General features: G+C 49.9%; 3 protein-coding genes across 5 annotated transcripts in view; all 3 read left to right on the top strand.

The window, feature by feature from the left end:
• The first annotated feature begins 5,376 nt into the window (after positions 1–5,376).
• LOC310689414 (uncharacterized protein) lies at positions 5,377–22,008 on the top strand. 3 transcript variants are annotated; one of them, XM_083467101.1, is made up of 5 exons: positions 5,377–5,865; positions 5,939–6,179; positions 7,976–8,130; positions 9,085–10,457; positions 21,477–22,008. In XM_083467101.1, the coding sequence occupies exons 2-4, from the start codon at positions 6,157–6,159 to the stop codon at positions 10,224–10,226; spliced, it is 1,320 nt and encodes a 439-aa protein (XP_083323227.1). In that variant the 5' UTR covers positions 5,377–5,865; positions 5,939–6,156; the 3' UTR covers positions 10,227–10,457; positions 21,477–22,008. The 3 variants fall into 3 exon arrangements, with proteins under 3 accessions (XP_083323227.1, XP_083323226.1, XP_083323228.1); XM_083467100.1 differs by having other exon boundaries at positions 5,377–6,179; XM_083467102.1 differs by lacking the exon at positions 21,477–22,008 and adding an exon at positions 18,392–19,228 and having other exon boundaries at positions 5,377–6,179; positions 9,085–10,465.
• LOC310689452 (uncharacterized protein) overlaps positions 6,717–22,826 on the top strand; it is a 35,322-nt gene continuing 19,212 nt past the window's right edge. Inside the window, exon 1 of the mRNA XM_083467194.1 lies at positions 6,717–6,740. The gene's annotated coding sequence lies outside the window, so the exon portion shown is untranslated. The remainder of the gene's footprint in view (positions 6,741–22,826) is intronic.
• LOC310689447 (uncharacterized protein) lies at positions 18,260–22,008 on the top strand. The gene is made up of 3 exons (XM_083467185.1): positions 18,260–18,276; positions 19,246–19,400; positions 20,354–22,008. The coding sequence occupies exons 2-3, from the start codon at positions 19,268–19,270 to the stop codon at positions 21,292–21,294; spliced, it is 1,074 nt and encodes a 357-aa protein (XP_083323311.1). The 5' UTR covers positions 18,260–18,276; positions 19,246–19,267; the 3' UTR covers positions 21,295–22,008.

Genomic DNA, 22,826 nt, shown 5'->3' with positions numbered 1-22,826 from the left:
TACATTATAAGGGGCATGTACGCTGGTCACTGTTTTGAAGGGGAGTGAAGAACACACACACACACACACACACAAAGGTAACTTGTTAATTTAACGTTTATTTCTATGAGGAGGAGTAATTCTGAGGAGTCAAACAAAGAAATAATAAAAAAGTGACAAAAAAGTTATTTTTATAATGACGGGTTTTGCGGCTCCCAGGTTTTTTTAACCTTCGGAAACGGGTCCAAGTGGCTCTTTTTGTCTTAAAGGTTGCAGACCCCTGGACTATATGGAATTGGCGGAAATGACTGGCAGAATCCGAGACCAGGGAGAAGAGTCGGTGGAAGAAGATTGGAAGAAATTAAAAGACTATTTAGAGAAATATTGCAAAATTAATGGATGTTAGAATGATATTAGAATGAAGTAATACGGCTTTAGTAGAAATATTATAAGGAATTAAGTATAGATAGGTTAATAGAGTATTAAATGAAAAAAATAAGGTTAGAATGAGTTAAGATAATTATAGGATTGAAAACAGGAGGATGGAAAGGAATTGCTGAAATAACTAACAGAAGTGGAATACAAAAAGGGAGGTGTGAGGAGGTCGTGGAAATAAGTGAATGAAAGATGGGATAACGAAATTGGTTGATTTATTTTATTGTCTTAATCTTGTTTTGTTAATTTGATGTGTTGTATTGTTTTCCTTGTTTTTTGTTTTCTTTTTTATTTTAGTGTTTTTGGAAAAATAATAAATATATATATTAAAAAAAAAGATGCATTGATGATTCTGTGCAATGTATTGATGATCCCCACTCCCGCCGCAAAAGGCAATCAGGCCGTGTTTGCGGCCTAGCCGGGCCCGCGATGTCCTCCCGGGTCAGCAGGGGTCCCAGGCCGGCGTTTAGCGATGCCTCCCCCACCGCCGCAAAAGGCGAGCAGGCCGCACTAGAAGCCCCGCTGGGCTCAGGCCAGCAGCCAGTGGAAGAGCAGTCAAGCTCCCTCCCACGCCGCGGGGAAAAAGCCGAAAAGGCCGCAACGTGCCCAACCGAGGACGCCAAAAATGCGGCCTAGCCTGGCGGAGGGGCCAAATCTCTCCCCCGCCCCCCATCCAGGCAAAGCAAAGAAGGCCGGCTACTTACCTCAATCCAGCCGCCTGGACACGCTCCTGATCTTGGAAGGAAGAAGAGCAAAAGAGGCTTGAGCAATGGAGTCATCCTCTTTTCTTTTGGCCTTAGGCCCACCCCCAGCCAGCCGTCCATTGTCCTCCCTGGCCAAGGGCAGGTCAAAGGCCGGATCAAGCAGGTAGGTGGCACCCGCCCAGGTGAGCCCCGCTCGGTGCTGCAAACCCCGCCCACCTGTGGGGAAGGGAGGGTGGATATTCTGGGATATGGTGCAAAGTTTTAAAAGTTAATGTCTCCCCATGCTCAGAGTTCATACTGCTATTTGAACCTGTTGCGCAACAATAAAGGCTCTAAGTCTACTGACTGCTGTTTTGCTCCAAATTACTTGGCTGCAATTTCCTTCTTTTACTGACTACATGGACCAGTGGGGGACTTGTACCCCAACGAACTGGGCTGCTGAGTAGTCTCTCAACCCAGAGTTTTCTTTCACAGAGGCCTTATAAAGTTCCTTTCCCCATTTGTCAGGAGCCTGATCTCCATTTGGGGTTCCTCCTTCCGCACCCCAAGGTTCCTCTAAGGCCTTGGGAAAGGAAACTGATGCAGGCTCTGGTTGCTGCCCAGAGCCCTGCAGGGGATTCAGGCTGGGGGGGGGCTGTCTCTTCCTCTGGCCATTGCAGCCCCCAGGAAGCCTTGGAAGAAAGCCAGGAGACCCTCAGCAGGCAACAGCCAAGCTCCGTTCTTCTCCAAAATGGCTTCCTCTTCTGAAGCCGCTTGCCTGGCCTCTTCCAATGGAGAGGCCTCCTCTGTTGGGCAAACATGGCGAGGAAAGAGGCCGCCCTGCGGAGGCAAAGCCATCATGGCAGGAAGGCGGCTGTGGATACCCCGTGAGTGCTGGCACCCAAAGGTGCCACCCTCCTTCAGCCAGGAGGAGAAACCCCAAGAGCGTGGGACCCATGTGGCCCATAGGGGAGCCATGGCATCTCTGGGAGCGGCTGGGGCCTCCAGAAGATACAACATGGTGTTCCTGCCTATTTCAGAAAAGGGCGGGAAATGCCATATCCTGGCCCTGCCGCCTCTGTGGGCTCCTCCTGGGCCTGCCAGGCCATGGGGTGGGTGGAACCCAGCTGACCCCCAAAACAATGGGTGAAAGAAGAACAGGAAGAGAATGAAGGAGAAATGAAGGGGAGCAGGCAAGAGGGAAACTCAGGAGGAAAACTCCCTCAGGAAAGTGGGCGAAGAAAGCAGATTGGCCAGCTGTTGAATGCAGAGGCTTCTGATTGGTCCAGCCCCGCTCTGGGGTGGGAAATGGGGTCAGGTGGTTCTGGGAGCCCAGTATAAACTGGTTTTCTGGCTGGAAACACAGGGAAAGGATGGCAGGTGTCCCACTTGTTTTTAACTGGCATTGGGAGAGTCCCATGGTGAGGGGCTGCCCCCTGAGCAACATGCACCCCTCCCCACCTTCCTGGGCTTCCCCATTCATGCCTGTGGGACTTTTATGGGGGGGGGGGGGCTTGTTAGACCAAAACTGTCCAGGGACTCTTTCCCAGAGGGATTCAGATGTCTCTGTGAAAGGAGTCACAGCACTGCACAGGCAAAGACCCCCCCCCAGCTCATGCTGGAAAGAGGGAGTGCGCATTCCAGTTCACATCACAGATCATTTTTAACCTAAGACCGTCCAAATATCCCTCCTCCAATTCCTATTAGTTAAGAAATTGCACTTTACAGGCTTCCCACAAGGCCTTCTTCGTTTTTGCTCCTTAATATGCTCTCCCACCTGTACATACATTACCTGGTCATTCAAATGAGCCATTTCTCCCGCAGAGGTGTGTTCTATAATATTCATGAAGCGTTTGCGCATGCGCCCTCATTCTTCAGCTACCACCTGCTCTTTCTCCTTGTTATCTCAAGTCACCTCTCAACTGTAAATTATCTGTCCCTCTTTCAAGGCAAACCACCGACTTCTGACACGTTCTTCCCTTGGTTGGAACACCAGCAGGGAAAGGCGCCTCTGAGGGAGTCTTCCCACTTGTCATGTCCAACATCTGCTTTGTCTCATCCGTAGTGTCTCCAGCAACTCAGGTTGTGAGACATGAAACAACTCAGGTTGTCAAGATCCACCATTCCCCGAAGGGACCCCCTTCTTTTGCTTTTGCAAGCAGAGGTTGAAAGAGAACCTCCGTCTTTGAAGGCAGGCATGGTCGCTTCTTTTCTCCAAGGCCTTCCACCATGAGAGGAACGCAATGGGGTTGTGAGGGGGGGAGAGAGACGAGAGACCCCCCTGCCGCCCCCTTGTCTGAGAGCCCCCCTTGTCTGCTCCCCTCACAAGAGGGTCCCCGTTGTGTCTCTGAGGGGCAAGAGAGGAGGAGCCCCTCCCCCCGCTCCTTCCTCCCCTCAGCGGCTCTGAGGGAAACGACTTTTCCCGCCTTTCGAAATCGGAGCCTCGCCTCCGTTTTAGGCGCCAAGGAGGCCGGTTCCTGGCAGGCCAGGCTGCAGTATCCCTGGGCTGCCTCGCTTATCGGGGGATTTCTTCTATTTCGCCCTCATTTCTCTTCCTTTCTCTCGCTTTTCAAGCTTCTCTCTCTCTAGGAAGGCTGTATAAACAACCCCTTCGCCACTGCCTGCATCCCTCCCAGCCTTTAAAAGTCCGACTTCTTTTCATTTGCTGCGTATAATGCTGACACCAGGACTTTTATGCCTTCCTGGCAATGTCTTTTTTCGATTTATCTGAAGGTATAAATCACTGGCCTCAAGCTTTACTGATTAACCATTTTCCATGGGTCCTTTTTACGCGGGTCTCCTGCAAGCTTATTAAATCTCATTCCTGCTTTCTTAATACATGTGTTATCTTACGCCTTTCGGATTTCAAATTTAGTCCATCACATTCCAGGCTAGAGATTTATAAGCCATGTTTTAGAAACCCGAGTCTGTCTTTTCGCAAAGAAAACAAAGAAGGAAGGTGAGGACAGGTGACCCGAAGTCTAGGCCCGAAGTCACCCCCCCCCCCAAGCAGGCTCAAAGCTTCTCAAAGCTTCTCAAAATCATTTTCTCAGCAGCTAAGCATCAGAAACATTCCGCTTGCTGTAACTACAAAGATTGCAACAAGGTAGAGAACAGAGCCCATTGTCTTCTCAGGCCGTTCTCAGAACCACATTGCAACTTGCTTTCTCTCCGGGAACCATGCCAAAGCACAAGAATGAAACAACGGGAACACTCTGAAAACCCCCTCACCCCCTTTCCTGCCAAGAGGCCACAATAGTCCCAAGACAGCTTTCTGTACATGCTCAGGAACCTCAACATGGGGCAGGACTCCTGAGGGAGGAGAAAGGAGGAGGGAACTGGAAAGGGGTAGATATATATTTGTGCACATGATTGTGAACTCATGCATGCTTTTTGTGACTTATCACACTTGCTCCTTCTACCAGTTCATGGATGGTAGAAATAAAAAGCCTTTTCTCCGAAACTATTCCTCGAGTGTCTGTTGACTCCCACTTCCCTTTCCCAGGCGCAATATTTTTCCCACCCGAGGGCAAAGCCTCATAAGGCTACATTTCTTGGTGCGTTGGCCGGGAAAAACAGATTCCCTGAGGATAAGGGATGTGGGTTCAAGGCGTCCCTGCGGTGAACAGCTCGGTTCGTGTCAGCAGTTCCAGTGCACATCCTGCCAAGTTCGTGGGAGGAATTGCCACCCGTTCCTGAGTGGACACACTGCAAAGACCGGAGAAAAACGGCCGAAAGAAGGGACCTCGAGGAACAAGGTAAGCTCCACAGGGTATAGGTGGGAGCAAAGAGAGTTTGATCAGCTCCGCCAGCAGGGCGGCGCTGCCGGTTGTGGTTTTGGTGTTGGTAAAAAGGGGATTGGGGGAGGTGCATGGGTTTTTCTGAATGTGCATGTGGGGACACTCCAGTGAATGTTTTGAGTGTGTGAGACGTTGGAAGCAACGTCTGGCCTGTGACTGAGTGGAAAAATAACGTAAGGAGGAGGGAGTGTCCCAGTATCCCAAGTGTCCAAGTGTTCCAGGGTCATGGAGAAAAAGCAGTAAAACAACTCCCACGACCCCCCTGCAATGTTTCCTGAAGAAAAAAAAACCTGATGAAAAATAGACTCCAACACTTATGTGAAGTTCCTGACCGTCCCCCATGGCTTAGGAAAAGCAGAACTGTGATTACCCGTGCCGTGCCAAACTGTGCCCAGTATGGCAGCAAGTACAAGTTAGGAAAAAACTAACTGAGGGAGGAGGGAACTGGAAAGGGGTAGATATGCTTGTGCACATGACTGTGAACTTCGTGCATGCTTTTTGTGACTTACCACACTTGCTCCTCCTACCAGTTCATGGATGGTAGAAATAAAAGCCTTTTCTCCGAAACTATTCCTTGAGTGTCTGTTGACTCCCACTTCCCTTTCCCGGGCGCAATATTTTTCCCACCCGAGGGCAAAGCCTCATAAGGCTACAACAGCACAAGTCCAGCCCCAATAATTCCGACTTGCTCTTCTTCATGAGATTCCACCTGTGCAGGATCTCCCAGCTCCTTCTATTTCTTCCTCCAGAATTCCTCCGCTTTCAGAATCATAACTGTCAACTTTTCCCTTTTCTTGCGAGGAATCCTATTCGGAATAAGGGAATTCCCCTTAAAAAAGGGAAACGTTGGCAGCCATGTTCAGAATCCACACACACTTTTCTTTCTTGGCTTTCCAAGTGAAGCAGATCCCTTCAGGAAACTCCCAGCAAAAGGGACCCTATTGCATCACCTGCAGTTACACGCAGGGGTTTGTGAACCCTTGTATGTGTGAATGCACTTATCCCTGTGCATCTATAAGAGCACGGCATTAATTTCGTGAGATCCGCACACTGATCCCATCACTTTTGGAAGCACTGCTGTGCAGCCCCACCCGAGGCTGGCTTACTCAGAAGTAAGTCCTACTCTCCCATGCAGGCAGGCATGGTCATTTCTTTTCTCTTCCACATCTGTCCCCCCCCCCTTGAGTCTCCCCCACCCAAAGGATCGCGTCTGCGTTTCATTCCTTGCATGGGACACTTTCTCCTCTCTTTTTCCTGGGATGAAAAGCGGCTGCAGAAGCAGGTAAATCCGCTTGGCGGGGGGAAGAGATCATTTTCGGGAGGGGGGGATCTCCTGGCCGGGAAGCCACCCCCTCCTTCCTCCCCCCCCCCTCGCTGAGCTGTGGGGTTTTCCCCCCGGGGGGGTGTCTTGATGGAGCCATCTCTGAGCCCAAGACACCTCCTGCCACCGCGCAGACCTTCGCCTCTTCTCCATCCCAGCCTTTCCTTGGGATCCTGGAGCCTCTCTTTTGGGGGAGGGGCAGAGCCAAGGTAACCCCCCCCCCATGGCCACCCCCGCCCCCCTTGCTGTTGGTCTGCTTCGATGGGGGCTCCTTGGGGCAGAGGCCTTGGCCCAGAGGGAGGGAAGGGGGCAGCCCCTGGAGCGCAGGCGCAGAAGCAGGAGAAACTGCAGCCACGGAGAGGGAGAGGCGGGCTCGGTGCCCTCGGCTTGGCAAGGGTTAAAAGGAGCGGAGCTGGATTCCTAGAGAGGACAGGAAGTGAAGGACCTCCCTGCCCACTTCCCTTCCTGCCAGCCGAGAGGAGGCTGCTGCTTTCTTCTCTCGCCTTGGCCCAAGCTTCCTGGGTGAGTCTCCTCTCTCTTCCCCCGGGGGGCGCCGTGGGGAGAAGGGGGTCCCGGGGGGCAGGGAGGGGCATGGGGGGCCCTGCTCAGTGGGGGGAGACCCCCAAGTCAGGGCAGAAGGCAAAGGAGGCGCAGCAGCGACGGGGGGGGGAATGGCAGGCAGGCGTCGCCCCAGGAGTTGGGGGGAGAGGGGCGGGGAGGAGGAGGGGGAGAAGGGCCGAAAGAAGCCGGGGAAGGAAGGTGGGGCGCCCGGGGGGGGAGGGAGGTCATCAAGTACCTTTGGCTGCTTCGTTCCTGTGCTTCAGGTAGAGTTGCACCTTTGCTTGGGCAAAATACAGGTGTGGGGGGCGGAGTGTAACTGGGGGGCTACAGATTCCTTGACCTGGTGCAGAAATCCCTTCGCGACCCCCTGGACCAGAGCAGGCCAGGCCCTCCTGTCTTCCGCCGCCTCCCGCAGTTTTGTCAAACTCATGTTCATAGCTTTGAGAACCCTGTCCCACCATCTCGTCCTCTGCCGTCCCCTTCTCCTTGTGCCCTCCATCTTTCCCAACATCAGGGTCTTTTCCAGGTAGTCTTCTCTTCCCATGAGGGAAGAAAAACCTGCAAGATCAGACTTTGATGGCTTCCATGCCAGGGTGGGGGCCACATTTTGAGACTGGAGACTTGCAAAGGTTGTGTATAAACACAGACAATATCTAAGGAGGAGTGGTGTATTCATCTCATGATATTTCAGAAATGTGGCATCACCAGCTCCTCTGCTTCCACATACAGGTTTGGTTCCTAGGCAACCCCTGACAGAGGCAAATAGGGCCACAACATCTGCCTGGCTTGCAGTGAGAGAGCTCAAAGAGTGTGAACTGGGCTCTCCATTAAAAGCACCTAGCATGGGGGCACCCACATGTAATAGCTACTTGTCTACTTTCTGCCCATGCTCTGGGGTTGCAGTTTTCAGGATTGGGGACAGGGGGCCACTGGTTTTGCCACCAAGTTCTGTCCAAAAGCCCCACTGAGTTCAATGGGATCTACTCTCTGGTCACTACTGTGCAGACCATGCCAGCCTTCGGAAGTGGGGTGAGGAGCAAACAGGTGAAATTGGAACCACTGGAGATGTTTAGAAAAAGGGCTTCTGTTGGGAAGGGGCTGCCCCATTTGTGCTTCTCCAGGGGCAGGAGAATATCTAGGGCAGGAGAATCCCTGCAGGGCCTCTGAGGTCCCCTTTGCTTCTTCCTCTCTCCCAGGCTCCTCGACTCCTTAGGAAGGATGAAAGAGACGGATCCTGCAAAGCTAGCAAGGATGGAAGGGGGAAGATGGACGGTTGACCTGATCAGGTTGTCTCCCGCATCCCTCCCCACAACCTCTGAGCGTTCCCTCTCAGGGACCTCCGAGAGATCTGGTGAGTTCCAGGAGAGTGGTGATGCAGACGTGGATGGATGGAGCTGGAGAGATATTGGAGCTTGTTCAGCTTGGGGGTGGGGGGAGACAGACAGGCAGATGGAGATGGAGAAGAGGAGACCTTTTCAGGCTCCTCCACCTGCCTGCCTGAACCTCCGCTGTTTGGATTCTGTCTGGGATTCTAACATTCCCACTGTGAACTCTGAATGGAGGGATATCAACTCTTTCCTCTGTGAATGTTCTCCATCTAGTCATGCCTTTTTAAACAAGGACCAGGCTTGTCTGAACCTCCCAGGCCTTCTTCAATATTGGCTTCAGAGCTTTTAGGGAAGTTGAAATAACTTCTGTGAGGTCTGTTGTTTTGGCTTCTGTCTGCATTTGACTGACCTCGGAGATGGAGTGGATTCCAGGATTGAGCCAAACAAAATCTATCCCAGATTAAAGCCAAGCAGTATGTCAGTTAATACCAATCAACAAAGGCAGTGAAAACTATAGTAAGGCCTCACACCTAACTCTCTCCAGTTCTTCCTCTGTCACAAGCATTTATTAACTTGCTTCAATAATGGATGTGAACCATGTCCCCTTCGCTCTGAGTGGGGTTTGGGTCCAGGACAGCGCTGCAGAGTTTGCATGACTTACATTAACGTGGCAGTGCATTGCTGGGGGGGGGGGTCCAGGTGTTGGATTTGATGCTTCTGTGTCACCTGTCACAGTATGCTGGCAGTGTGGCCCCACCGGTTTCAAGAGAGTCATGTGCCCCGCATGCGTGCTGAAACGCTGAGGGGTTGAAGATGCCACACATCAACAATGACATTAAGTTAGACTCCATGGATGTCCGCTTGAGGCTGAAACGGAGCACTCTCAAGTCTCACAGTGAGGTGGGGGGGGGATTTGTTCAATATTCTGGAGCACCATTTCTTTTTGAGGTTCTAATTAGCTTTTCTCTTCATTGCAGATGGTGATGAATTGGAAGGGAAGAACAAGGGGGACCAGAACAGAATCCACATAGCAGAGAAGTCATATAAATATTCAGAGTGTGGAGAGAACATCCGTCAGAGCTCCCAGTCCACCTCCCATCAAAGAAAGAGCTTCTTTAGGAGTGATAGCTTCACTTCACACGAAAGAACAAAGAGTAGGGAGAAATTGTATCAGTGCAGAGAATGTGGAAAGAGCTTCACTCGGAAGGACAGTCTCGCTTCCCATCATAGAATTCATACAGGAGAGAAACCCTATAACTGCATGGAATGTGGAAAGAGCTTTAGTTACAGCCACAATTTCACTTCCCATCAAAGAATTCATACAGGGGAGAAACCCTATCATTGCTTGCAGTGTGGAAAGAGCTTCAGGCGGAAGCATCATCTCACTCCCCACCAAAGAATTCATACGGGGGAGAAACCCTATCAGTGCTTGGAATGTGGGAAGAGCTTCAGTCAAGGCTCCCATCTCACTTCCCATCAAAAAATTCATGCAGGGGAGAAATTGTATCAGTGCTTTGAATGTGGGAAGAGCTTCAGTCAAAGTGCATCTCTCACTTCCCATCATAGAATTCATACAGGGGAGAAACCCTATCAGTGCTTCGAATGTGGGAAGAGCTTCAGTCGAAGTGCATTTCTCACTTCCCATCAAAGAATTCATACAGGGGAGAAACCCTATCAGTGCTTCGAATGTGGGAAGAGCTTCAGTGAAAGAACCAACCTCACTTCCCATCAAAGAATTCATACGGGGGAGAAACCCTATCAGTGCTTCGAATGTGGGAAGAGCTTCAGTCAGGGGATCAGTCTCACTTCCCATCAAAGAATTCATACGGGGGAGAAACCCTATCAGTGCTTCGAATGTGGGAAGAGCTTCAGTCAGGGGATCAGTCTCACTTCCCATCATAGAATTCATACAGGGGAGAAACCCTATCAGTGCTTCGAATGTGGGAAGAGCTTCAGTCAAAGTGCATCTCTCACTTCCCATCAAAGAATTCATACAGGGGAGAAACCCTATCAGTGCTTCGAATGTGGGAAGAGCTTCAGTCAGGGGATCAGACTCACTTCCCATCAAAGAATTCACACTGAGGGACAACCAAAAAGGAAAAAAAGGAAAAAATATTAAACAATCCTTACAAAACACAAGTGTATAAAAAAGAGAAGGGGGGAGAACAACTAAAAATACCCTTTATCACCTTTGTATCATATATATCATATCATTTCTCAACCCATAGAAAGGCAGGCTCCCCCAGCTCTCCCCTGGTGCCCCCCTCTTTTCCCCGTCTCCCACCCTGAGAGATCCTTCCTTCCCTGCATTCCTTGCAGGTCCCTCCCCCCTCTTCCTGTTTTTGTTGTGGTCGTTTAGTCATGTCCGACTCTTCATGACCCCATGGACCAGAGCACACCAGGCACCTCTGTCTTCCACTGCCTCCCGCAGTTTGGTCAAAGTCATGCTGGTAGCTTTGAGAAACAGGTATCTTCCTGTTTTAGATAATTTTTAAACCTTTATTATACCGAAATTTTAAAAATACATACAATATAAAACATTACATTCAAACATTACAGATTATGAATACACAAAAAGTATAAATGAAAGAAAAGAGAGAGAAAAAGTAGAAGAATAGAAAATGATGTTATTTACGATAAAGAAAAGCCTTCCGACTATACTCATTGTACTATTTTGAACTTAAATTTTTTACAGTTTCCTAAATCTTCGCCCCCACACACCTCACATTCTCCTTTTTGGTTCTAGTTTTCTCCAATATTTCCTTACACTAAAGGACTCATTCGATATACTGTTGTTACCTGCTCTGAGCCCGGCTTCGGCTGGGGTGGGCAGGATATAAATAAAATATTATTATCATCTGCCATAAAGCTTTTGTTATCACAGTAATCTTTAAGATATTCTTTGATTACTTTCCATTCTTTATTACCATCTTGTATTTCCTCTTACTGCTCTGGTTATTCTTGCTAATAATAATAATAATAATAATTTTTTATTTATACCCCACCCATCTGGCTGGGTTTCCCCAGCCACTCTGGGCGGCTTCCAACAAAACACTAAAATACAGTAACCTATTAAACATTAAAAGCTTCCCTAAAGAGGGCTGCCTTCAGATGTCTTCTAAAAGTTTGGTAGTTATTTTTCTCTTTGACATCTGGTGGGAGGGTGTTCCACAGGGCGGGTGCCACTACCAAGAAGGCCCTCTGCCTGGTTCCCTGTAACTTAGCTTCTCTCAGTGAGAGAAGAAGAAGAAGAAGAAGAAGAGTTTGGATTTGATATCCCGCCTTTCACTCCCCTTCAGGAGTCTCAAAGCGGCTAACATTCTCCTTTCCCTTCCTCCCCCACAACAAACACTCTGTGAGGTGAGTGGGGCTGAGAGACTTCAAAGAAGTGTGACTGGCCCAAGGTCACCCAGCAGCTGCATGTGGAGGAGCGGAGACGCGAACCCGGTTCCCCAGATTACGAGTCTACCGCTCTTAACCACTACACCACACCACCACCAGAACCACCAGAAGGCCCTTGGAGCTGGACCTCAGTGTCTGGGCAGAACGATGGAGGTAGAGATGCTCCTTCAGGTATCCTGGGTCGAGACCATTTAGGGCTTTAAAGGTCAGCACCAACACTTTGAATTGTGCCCAGAAACGTCCTGGGAGCCAGTGTAGGTCTTTTAAGACTGGTGTTATGTGGTCTCGGCAGCCGCTCCCAGTCACCAGTCTAGCTGCCGCATTCTGGATTAGTTGTAGTTTCCGGGTCACCTTCAAAGGTAGCCCCACGTAGAGCGCATTGCAGTAGTCCAAGCGAGAGATAACCAGAGCATGCACCACTCTGGCGAGACAGTCTGCGGGCAGGGAGGGTCTCATCCTGCGTACCAGATGGAGCTGGTAAACAGCTGCCCTGGACACAGAATTGACCTGCGCTTCCATGGACAGCTGTGAGTCCAAAATGACTCCCAGGCTGCGCAGCTGGTCCTTCAGGGGCACAGTTACCCCATTCAGGATCAGGGAGTCCTCCACACCCACCTGCCTCCCCAAAACAGTACTTCTGTCTTGTCAGGATTCAACCTCAATCTGTTAGCTGCCATCCATCCTCCAACCACCTCCAGGCACTCACACAGGAACTTCACCGCCTTCACTGCTTCCGATTTGAAAGAGAGGTAGAGCTGGGTATCATCCGCATACTGATGGACACCCAGCCCGAACCCCATGATGATCTCTCCCAGCGGCTGCATGTAGATGTTGAAAAGCATGGGGGAGAGGGCAGAACCCTGAGGCACCCCACAAGTGAGAGCCCAGGGGTCTGAACACTCATCCCCCACCACCACTTTCTGAACACGGCCCTGAACTGTAAGTATGCTGGCAATTTCGTTTGCCATTTGAGTTTTGAGGGGATGGTTTCGCTTTTCCAACTTTTCGCAATTAGAATCCTGGCAGCAGTTGTGGCATACATAAATAATGGTCTATTTGACTTCTTGATTTCCGTTGTCATGATTCCTAACAAAAAAGTCTCCGGTCTCTTGGAACGCGTGAATACTGGAAAACTGTCCTCCTCCGTTGTGTGTCCTCCTTCATTCAAAATAAAGGAATCTTAATATAAAACATGGGGCTCAGGCCAGCATCCAGTGGCAGAGCAGTCAAGCTCCCTCCCACGCTGCGGACAAAAAGCCGAAAAGGCCGCAACGTGCCCAACCGAGGACGCCAAAAATGCGGCCTAGCCTGGCGGAGAGGCCAAATCTCTCCCCCGCCCCCCATCCAGGCAAAGCAAAGAAGGCCGGCTACTTACCTCAATCCATCCGCCTGGACACGCTCCTGATCTTGGAAGGAAGAAGAGCAAAAGAGGCTTGAGCAACGGAGTCATCCTCTTTCCTTTTGGCCTTAGGCCCACCCCCGGCTGTCCGTCCATTGTCCTCCCTGGCCAAGGGCAGGTCAAAGGCCGGATCAAGCAGGTAGGTGGCACCCGCCCAGGTGAGCCCCGCTCGGTGCTGCAAACCCCGCACACCTGTGGGGAAGGGAGGGTGGATATTCTGGGATGTGGTGCAAAACTTTTAAAAGTTAATGTCGCCCCATGCTCAGAGTTCATACTGCTATTTGAACCTGTTGCGCAACAATAAAGGATCTAAGTCTACTGACTGCTGTTTTGCTCCAAATTACTTGGCTGGGATTTCCTTCTTTTACTGACCACATGGACCAGTGGGGGACTTGTACCCCACTGAGCTGGGCTGCTGAGTAGTCTCTCAACCCAGAGTTTTCTTTCACAGAGGCCATATAAAGTTCCTTTCCCCATTTGTCAGGAGCCTGATCTCCACTTGGGGTTCCTCCTTCCGCACCCCAAGGTTCCTCCAAGGCCTTGGGAAAGGAAACTGATGCAGGCTCTGGTTGCTGCCCAGAGCCCTGCAGGGGATTCAGGCTGGGGGGGGGCTATCTCTTCCTCTGGCCATTGCAGCCCCCAGGAAGCCTTGTAAGAAAGCCAGGAGACCCTCAGCAGACAACAGCCAAGCTCCGTTCTTCTCCAAAATGGCTTCCTCTTCTGAAGCCGCTTGCCTGGCCTCTTCCAATGGAGAGGCCTCCTCTGTTGGGCAAACATGGCGAGGAAAGAGGCCGCCCTGCGGAGGCAAAGCCATCATGGCAGGAAGGCGGCTGTGGATACCCCGTGAGTGCTGGCACCCAAAGGTGCCACCCTCCTTCAGCCAGGAGGAGAAACCCCAAGACCGTGGGACCCATGTGGCCCACAGGGGAGCCATGGCATCTCTGGGAGCGGCTGGGGCCTCCAGAAGATACAACATGGTGTTCCTGCCTATTTCAGAAAAGGGCGGGAAATGCCATCTCCTGGCCCTGCCGCCTCTGTGGGCTCCTCCTGGCCAAGGGGGGGGGAACCCAGCTGACCCCCAAACAATGGGGGAAAGAGGAACAGGAAGAGAATGAAGGAGAAATGAAGGAGAAGCTGGGAGGGGGAGCAGCCAAGACTCGGGAGGAAAACTCCCTCAGGAAAGTGGGTGAAGAAAGCGGATTGGCCAGCTGTCCAATGCAGAGGCTTCTGAGGTGGGAAATGGGGTCAGATGGTTCTGGGAGCCCAGTGTAAACTGGTTTTCTGGCTGGAAACACAGGGAAAGGATGGCAGGTGTCCCTCTTGTTTTTAACTGGCGTTGGGAGAGTCCCATGGTGAGGGGCTGCCCCCTGAGCAACATGCACCCCTCCCTCTCCCCACCTTCCTGGGCTTCCCCATTCCTGCCTGTGGGACTTTTATGGGGGGGGGGGCTTGTTAGACAAAAACTGTCCAGGGACTCTTTCCCAGAGGGATTCAGATGTCTCTGTGAAAGGAGTCACAGCACTGCGCGGGGAAAGACCCCCCCCCCAGCTCATGCTGGAAAGAGGGAGTGCGCATTCCAGTTTACATCACAGATAATATTATTAGGTTAAAATTTTTAACCTAAGACCGTCCGAATATCCCTCCTCCAGTTCCTATTGGTTAAGAAATTGCACTTTATAGGCTTCCCGCAAGGCCTTCTTCATTTTTGCTCCTTAATATGTTCTCCCACCTGTACATACATTACCTGGTCATTCAAATTAGCCATTTCTCCCACAGAGGTGTGTTCTATAATATTCATGAAGCGTTTGCGCATGTGCACTTGTAAGGGACTCAGAATACAAACCAGAAATGGAAAAAGCCAGGCAGCAATACTTTTAAGAAAATGTTTTTATATGCAATTTGGTTTCTGTCAGACAAAAAGCAAATGGGTGCATTTAGGAAGAAATGAGAAAATGCCCCCCGTACACCAGATACAGACAATTTTTATACCCTCAGGCAAAGCAACAGTTCAGCCCCTTGGCATTCCCCTTAGCCAATGACTTAACAACTTTCTAATGCATATTCATTAAAGCTCTACCAATGAGAATTGGTGGTGGCCTTGTTTGGTTCCAAGCTGCCGTATCCACTAGATGGCGCTGATGGCTTATTATTGAAAGAGAAACTACCTGACACTTGACTGATTCCCATAAACAACCTCTTGACCACCACCTGCTTCTTGGAAATGTACCGAAGCGAGCCTGTGGTTTAACAACTTCTAACTAGGTCTCGCCTCTGGAGTCTTGTGGTTGACATATATCCTGTTGTTTGCTTTCTTATCTGTGTTTATCGGAATTTGAGGTAGTGTCAGGAGTTCGTTTCTCAGAAATCGCTTAAGACTTGCAAAATACCCTAACTGCAAACTTGCACGCCTGCTGCAACTGAAAAATACCCTAATCGCAATATATCCTGTTGCAAACAGGAGAAAGAGAAATAGTTTTTAGCTTTTAGCTTGCTCTATAAAATGGCTTCAGCCTGGCTCTCACAATATTCCAAGGTAGGCCCCTGGCCTTCACTCCTTCACACTCATTCTTCAGCTACCACCTGCTCTTTCTCCTTGTTATCTCGAGTCACCTCTCAACTGTAAATTATCTGTCCCTCTTTCAAGGCAAACCTCCGACTTCTGACACGTTCTTCCCTTGGTTGGAACACCAGCAGGGAAAGGCGCCTCTGAGGGAGTCTTCCCACTTGTCATGTCCAACATCTGCTTTGTCTCATCTGTAGTGTCTCCAGCAACTCAGGTTGTGAGACATGAAACAACTCAGGTTGTCAAGATCCACCATTCCCCGAAGGGACCCCCTTCTTTTGCTTTTGCAAGCAGAGGTCGAAAGAGAACCTCCGTCTTTGAAGGCAGGCATGGTCGCTTCTTTTCTCCAAGGCCTTCCACCATGAGAGGAACGCAATGGGGTTGTGAGGGGGGGAGAGAGACAAGAGACCCCCCTGCCGCCCCCTTGTCTGAGAGCCCTCCTTTCTGCTCCCCCCACAAGAGGGTCCCCGTTGTGTCTCTGAGGGGCAAGAGAGGAGGAGCCCCTCCCCCCGCTCCTTCCTCCCCTCAGCGGCTCTGAGGGAAACGACTTTTCCCGCCTTTCGAAATCTGAGCCTCGCCTCAGGTTTAGGCGCCAAGGAGTTCATTATAAATTGCTTCCCAATTTTTTTTACCTTATCGCAGGTCCACCACATATGGAAATAGTCCCCATCTGCCTTTTTTACATTTCCAACACTTTCTTTCTTTTTTCCTATACATTTTAGCTAATTTTACTGGCGTCAAATGCCATCTATACATCATTTTTAGCAAGTTTTCCTTCAAAGCCATGCATCCTGTGAATCTCAAACCCTCCTTCCATAATCTTTTCCACGCATCCAATTCAATGTTATGCCCAATATCAGTTGCCCATTTTATCATTGATTCCTTTACTTCTTCATCTTTTGTATACCATTCTAGCAATAAGCTATACATTCTTGATAAAGTTTTATCTTTACAGTCTATTCACTCGATTTGGAATTTCGATTTTTTATCTTCGAACCCATTTCTTTTTTTGTCTTCCTTTAATAAATCACTGATCTGATGGTATTGCAGCCACCCTGTTAACCTCTTTTCAATTTGGTCGTATGGTTTGAGCTTTATCCCTTGGGCTGTTTTCCTAGTAATATCCTCATATGTTATTCTTTCCCCTTCCATGTTTGCTTTTTTTGTTGTCAGCACCTCAATTGGTGATATCCACCACGGTGTCTTTCTTTCCAGGAGGTTTTTATTCCGATCCCATACTTCATATAAAGATTTCCTAATCACATGGTTTAGAAAACCTTTATGTACCTTTACTTTGTTATACCATAGGTACGAATGCCAACCATATCTATTATCATGGCCCTCTAAATCTAATAGGTCGGTGTTTTCTAAGGTCAGCCAGTCTTTTAACCATACCAAGTACGAAGCTTCATAATATAAAGTCAGGTCTGGTAAATCAAAACCTCCTCTCTCTTTCTTATCTACTAGTATCTTCATTTTTATCCTTGGCCTTTTTCCCTGCCAAACAAACTTTGCTAAGTTTTTTTGCCAATCCTTAAATTGTCTTTCCTGGCAATGTCTTTTTTCGATTTATCTGAAGGTATAAATTACTGGCCTCAAGCTTTACTGATTGTGTGAATGCACTTATCCCTGTGCATTTAGAAGAGCACGGCATTAATTTCGTGAGATCCGCACACTGATCCCATCACTTTTGGAAGCACTGCTGTGCAGCCCCACCCGAGGCTGGCTTACTCAGAAGTAAGTCCTACTCTCCCATGCAGGCACGCATGGTCATTTCTTTTCTCTTCCACATCTGCCCCCCCCCCCTTGAGTCTCCCCCACCCAAAGGATCGCGTGTGCGTTTCATTCCTTGCATGGGACACTTTCTCCTCTCTTTTTCCTGGGATGAAAAGCGGCTGCAGAAGCAGGAAAATCCGCTTGGCGGGGGGAAGAGATCATTTTCGGGAGGGGGGGGATCTCCTGGCCGGGAAGCCACCCCCTCCTTCCTCCCCCCCCCCCCTCGCTGAGCTGGGGGGTTTCCCCCGGGGGGGGGGTGTCTTGATGGAGCCATCTCTGAGCCCAAGACACCTCCTGCCACTGCGCAGACCTTCGCCTCTTCTCCATCCCAGCCTTTCCTTGGGATCCTGGAGCCTCTCTTTTGGGGGAGGGGCAGAGCCAAGGTAACCCCCCCCCCCATGGCCACCCCCGCCCCCCTTGCTGTTGGTCTGCTTCGATGGGGGCTCCTTGGGGCAGAGGCCTTGGCCCAGAGGGAGGGAAGGGGGCAGCCCCTGGAGCGCAGGCGCAGAAGCAGCCAGGGAGAGGGAGAGGCGGGCTCGGTGCCCTCGGCTTGGCAAGGGTTAAGAGGAGCCGAGCTGGATTCCTAGAGAGGACAGGAAGTGAAGGGGGCGCAGGTCCTCCCTCCCTGCCCAGTTCCCTTCCTGCCAGCCGAGAGGAGGCTGCTGCTTTCTTCTCTCGCCTGGGCCCAAGCTTCCTGGGTGAGTCTCCTCTCTCTTCCCCCTGAGGGTGCCGTGGGGAGAAGGGGGTCCCAGGGGGCAGGGAGGGGCATGGGGGGCCCTGCTCAGTGGGGGGAGACCCCCAAGTCAGGGCAGAAGGCAAAGGAGGCGCAGAAATGGCAGGCAGGCGTCGCCCCAGGAGTTGGGGGGAGAGGGGCGGAGAGGAGGAGGCTGGACAAGGGGCAGGAAAGGGGGAGAAGGGTTAAAAGGAGCCGGGGAAGGAAGGTGGGGCGCCCGGGGGGGGGAGGGAGGCGCTCCCCTCCTAGCCTGGAGGTCATCAAGTACCTTTGGCTGCTTCGTTCCTGTGCTTCAGGTAGAGTTGCACCTTTGGTGGGGCAAAATACAGGTGGGGGAGTGTAATTGGGGGGCAACAGATTCCTTGACCTGGTGCAGAAACCCCTTCAAAGCAATCCGTTCTTGTTGTTGAGTCGTGTCCGCCTCTTCGTGACCCCCTGGACCAGAGCACGCCAGGCCCTCCTGTCTTCCACCGCCTCCCGCAGTTTGGTCAAACACATGTTCATAGCTTTGAGAACACTGTCCCACCATCTTGTCCTCTGCCGTCCCCTTCTCCTTGTGCCCTCCATCTTTCCCAACATCAGGGTCTTTTCCAGGTAGTCTTCTCTTCCCATGAGGGAAGAAAAACCTGCAAGATCAGACTTTGATGGCTTCCATGCCAGGGTGGGGGCCACATTTTGAGACTGGAGACTTGCGAAGGTTGTGTATAAACACAGACAATATCCAAGGAGGAGTGGTGTATTCATCTCATGATATTTCAGAAATGTGGCATCACCAGCTCCTCTGCTTCCACATACAGATTTGGTCCCCAGGCAACCCCTGACAGAGGCAAATAGGGCCACAACATCTGCCTGGCTTGCAGTGAGAGAGCTCAAAGAGTGTGAACTGGGCTCTCCATTCAAAGCACCTAGCATGGGGGCACCCACAGGTAATAGCTACTTGTCTACTTTCTGCCCATGCTCTGGGGTTGCAGTTTTCAGGATTGGGGACACGATGGTGACTGGTTTTGGCACCAAGTTCTGTCCATAAGCCCCACTGAGTTCATTGGGATCTACTCTCTGGTCACTACTGTGCAGACCATGCCAGCCTTCGGAAGTGGGGTGAGGAGCAAACAGGTGAAATTGGAACCTCTGGAGATGTTTAGAAAAAGGGCTTCTGTTGGGAAGGGGCTGCCCCATTTGTGCTTCTCCAGGGGCAGGAGAATATCTAGGGCAGGAGAATCCCTGCAGGGCCTCTGAGGTCCCCTTTGCTTCTTCCTCTCTCCCAGGCTCCTCGACTCCTTAGGAAGGATGAAAGAGACGGATCCTGCAAAGCTAGCGACGATGGAAGGGGGAAGATGGACGGCTGACCCGGTCAGGTTGTCTCCCGCGTCCCTCCCCACAACCTCTGAGCGTTCCCTCTCAGGGACCTCTGAGAGATCTGGTGAGTTCCAGGAGAGTGGTGATGCAGACGTGGATGGATGGAGCTGGAGAGATATTGGAGCTTGTTCAGCTTGGGGGTGGGGGGAGACAGACAGGCAGATGGAGATGGAGAAGAGGAGACCTTTTCAGGCTCCTCCACCTGCCTGCCTGAACCTCCGCTGTTTGGATTCTGTCTGGGATTCTAACATTCCCACTGTGAACTCTGAATGGAGGGATATCAACTCTTTCCTCTCTGAATGTTCTCCATCTAGTCATGCCTTTTTAAACAAGGACCAGGCTTGTCTGAACCTCCCAGGCCTTCTTCAATATTGGCTTCAGAGCTTTTAGGGAAGTTGAAATAACTTCTGTGAGGTCTGTTGTTTTGGCTCTGTCTGCATTTGACTGACCTCGGAGATGGAGTGGATTCCAGGATTGAGCCAAACAAAATCTATCCCAGATTAAAGCCAAGCAGTATGTCAGTTAATACCAATCAACAAAGGCAGTGAAAACTATAGTAAGGCCTCACACCTAACTCTCTCCAGTTCTTCCTCTGTCACAAGCATTTATTAACTTGCTTCAATAATGGATGTGAACCATGTCCCCTTCGCTCTGAGTGGGGTTTGGGTCCAGGACAGCGCTGCAGAGTTTGCATGACTTACACTAACATGGCAGTGCATTGCTGGGGGGGGGGGGTCAGGTGTTGGATTTGATGCTTCTGTGTCACCTGTCACAGTATGCTGGCAGTGTGGCCCCACCGGTTTCAAGAGAGTCATGTGCCCCACATGCGTGCTGAAACGCTGAGGGGTTGAAGATGCCACACATCAACAATGACATTAAGTTAGACTCCATGGATGTCCGCTTGAGGCTGAAACGGAGGACTCTCAAGTCTCACAGTGAGGTGGGGGGGGGATTTGTTCAATATTCTGGAGCACCATTTCTTTTTGAGGTTCTAATTAGCTTTTCTCTTCATTGCAGATGGTGATGAATTGGAAGGGAAGAACAAGGGGGACCAGAACAGAATCCACATAGCAGAGAAGTCATATAAATATTCAGAGTGTGGAGAGAACATCCGTCAGAGCTCCCAGTCCACCTCCCATCAAGGACACAGCTTCATTCGGAGCCATAGCCTTACTTCACACGAAAGAACTCACAGTGGAGAGAAATTGCATCAGTGCTTGGAATGTGGAAAGAGCTTCAGTCAGAGGGCCCATCTCACTTCCCATCATAGAATTCATACAGGAGAGAAACCCTATCAGTGCTTCGAATGTGGAAAGAGCTTCAAGGAGGGGACAACGCTCTCTTCCCATCAAAGAATTCATACAGGAGAGAAACCCTATAACTGCATGGAATGTGGAAAGAGCTTTAGTTGCAGCCACCATCTGACTTCCCATCAAAGAATTCATACGGGGGAGAAACCCTATCATTGCTTGCAGTGTGGAAAGAGCTTCAGGCGGAAGCATCATCTCACTCCCCACCAAAGAATTCATACGGGGGAGAAACCCTATCAGTGCTTGGAATGTGGGAAGAGCTTCAGTCAAGGCTCCCATCTCACTTCCCATCAAAAAATTCATACAGGGGAGAAATTGTATCAGTGCTTTGAATGTGGGAAGAGCTTCAGTCAAAGTGCATCTCTCACTTCCCATCATAGAATTCATACAGGGGAGAAACCCTATCAGTGCTTCGAATGTGGAAAGAGCTTCAGTCGAAGTGCATCTCTCACTTCCCATCAAAGAATTCATACAGGGGAGAAACCCTATCAGTGCTTCGAATGTGGGAAGAGCTTCAGTCAGGGGATTTCTCTCACTTCCCATCAAAGAATTCACACTGAGGGACAACCAAAAAGGAAAGAAGGAAAAAATATTAAACAACCCTTACAAAACACAAGTGTAAAAAAGAGAAGGGGGGAGAATAACTAAAAATACCCTTTATCACCTTTGTATCATATATATCATATCATTTATCAACCCATAGAAAGGCAGGCTCCCCCAGCTCTCCCCTGGTGCCCCCCTCTTTTCCCTGTCTCCCACCCTGAGAGATCCTTCCCTGCATTCCTTGCAGGCCCCTCCCCCCTCTTCCTGTTTTTGTTGTTGTTTTTTAGTCGTTTAGTCATGTCCGACTCTTCATGACCCCCTGGACCAGAGCACACCAGGCACCTCTGTCTTCCACTGCCTCCTGCAGTTTGGTCAAAGTCATGCTGGTAGCTTCGAGAAACAGGTATCTTCCTGTTTTAGATAATTTTTAAACCTTTATTATACCGAAATTTTAAAAATACATACAATATAAAACATTACATTCAAACATTACAGATTATGAATACACAAAAAGTATAAATGAAAGAAAAGAGAGAGAAAAAGTAGAATAATAGAAAATGATGTTATTTACGATAAAGAAAAGCCTTCCGACTATACTCATTGTACTATTTTGAACTTAAATTTTTTACAGTTTCCTAAATCTTCGCCCCCACACACCTCACATTCTCCTTTTTGGTTCTAGTTTTCTCCAATATTTCCTTATATTAAAGGACTCATTCGATATACTGTTGTTACCTGCTCTGAGCCCGGCTTCGGCTGGGGTGGGCAGGATATAAATAAAATATTATTATCATCTGCCATAAAGCTTTTGTTATCACAGTAATCTTTAAGATATTCTTTGATTACTTTCCATTCTTTATTACCATCTTGTATTTCCTCTTACTGCTCTGGTTATTATTGCTAATAATAATAATAATAATAATAATATATTATTTATACCCCGCCCATCTGGCTGGGTTTCCACAGCCACTCTGGGCGGCTTCCAACAAAACACTAAAATACAGTAACCTATTAAACATTAAAAGCTTCCCTAAAGAGGGCTGCCTTCAGATGTCTTCTAAAAGTTTGGTAGTTATTTTTCTCTTTGACATCTGGTGGGAGGGTGTTCCACAGGGCGGGTGCCACTACCAAGAAGGCCCTCTGCCTGGTTCCCTGTAACTTAGCTTCTCTCCGTGAGAGAACCACCAGAAGGCCCTTGGAGCTGGACCTCAGTGTCCAGGCAGAACGATGGAGGTAGAGATGCTCCTTCAGGTATCCTGAGCTGAGACCGTTTAGGGCTTTAAAGGTCAGCACCAACACTTTGAATTGTGCTCAGAAACGTACTTGGAGCCAGTGTAGGTCTTTCAAGACCGGTGTTATGTGGTCTCGGCAGCCGCTCCCAGTCACCAGTCTAGCTGCTGCACTGTGGATTAGTTGTAGTTTCCGGGTCACCTTCAAAGGTAGCCCCACGTAGAGCGCATTGCAGTAGTCCAAGCGAGAGATAACCAGAGCATGCACCACTCTGGCAAGACAGTCTGCGGGCAGGGAGGGTCTCATCCTGCGTACCAGATGGAGCTGATAAACAGCTGCCCTGGACACAGAATTGACCTGCGCTTCCATGGACAGCTGTGAGTCCAAAATGACTCCCAGGCTGCACA

This window comes from Podarcis liolepis (assembly GCF_965112155.1).
Source record: "Podarcis liolepis genome assembly, chromosome: 12".
Taxonomy (NCBI): Eukaryota; Metazoa; Chordata; class Lepidosauria; order Squamata; family Lacertidae; genus Podarcis; species Podarcis liolepis.
The sequence above is the reverse complement of the archived record's forward strand: the minus strand, read 5'-3'. Positions and strand labels throughout refer to the sequence as shown.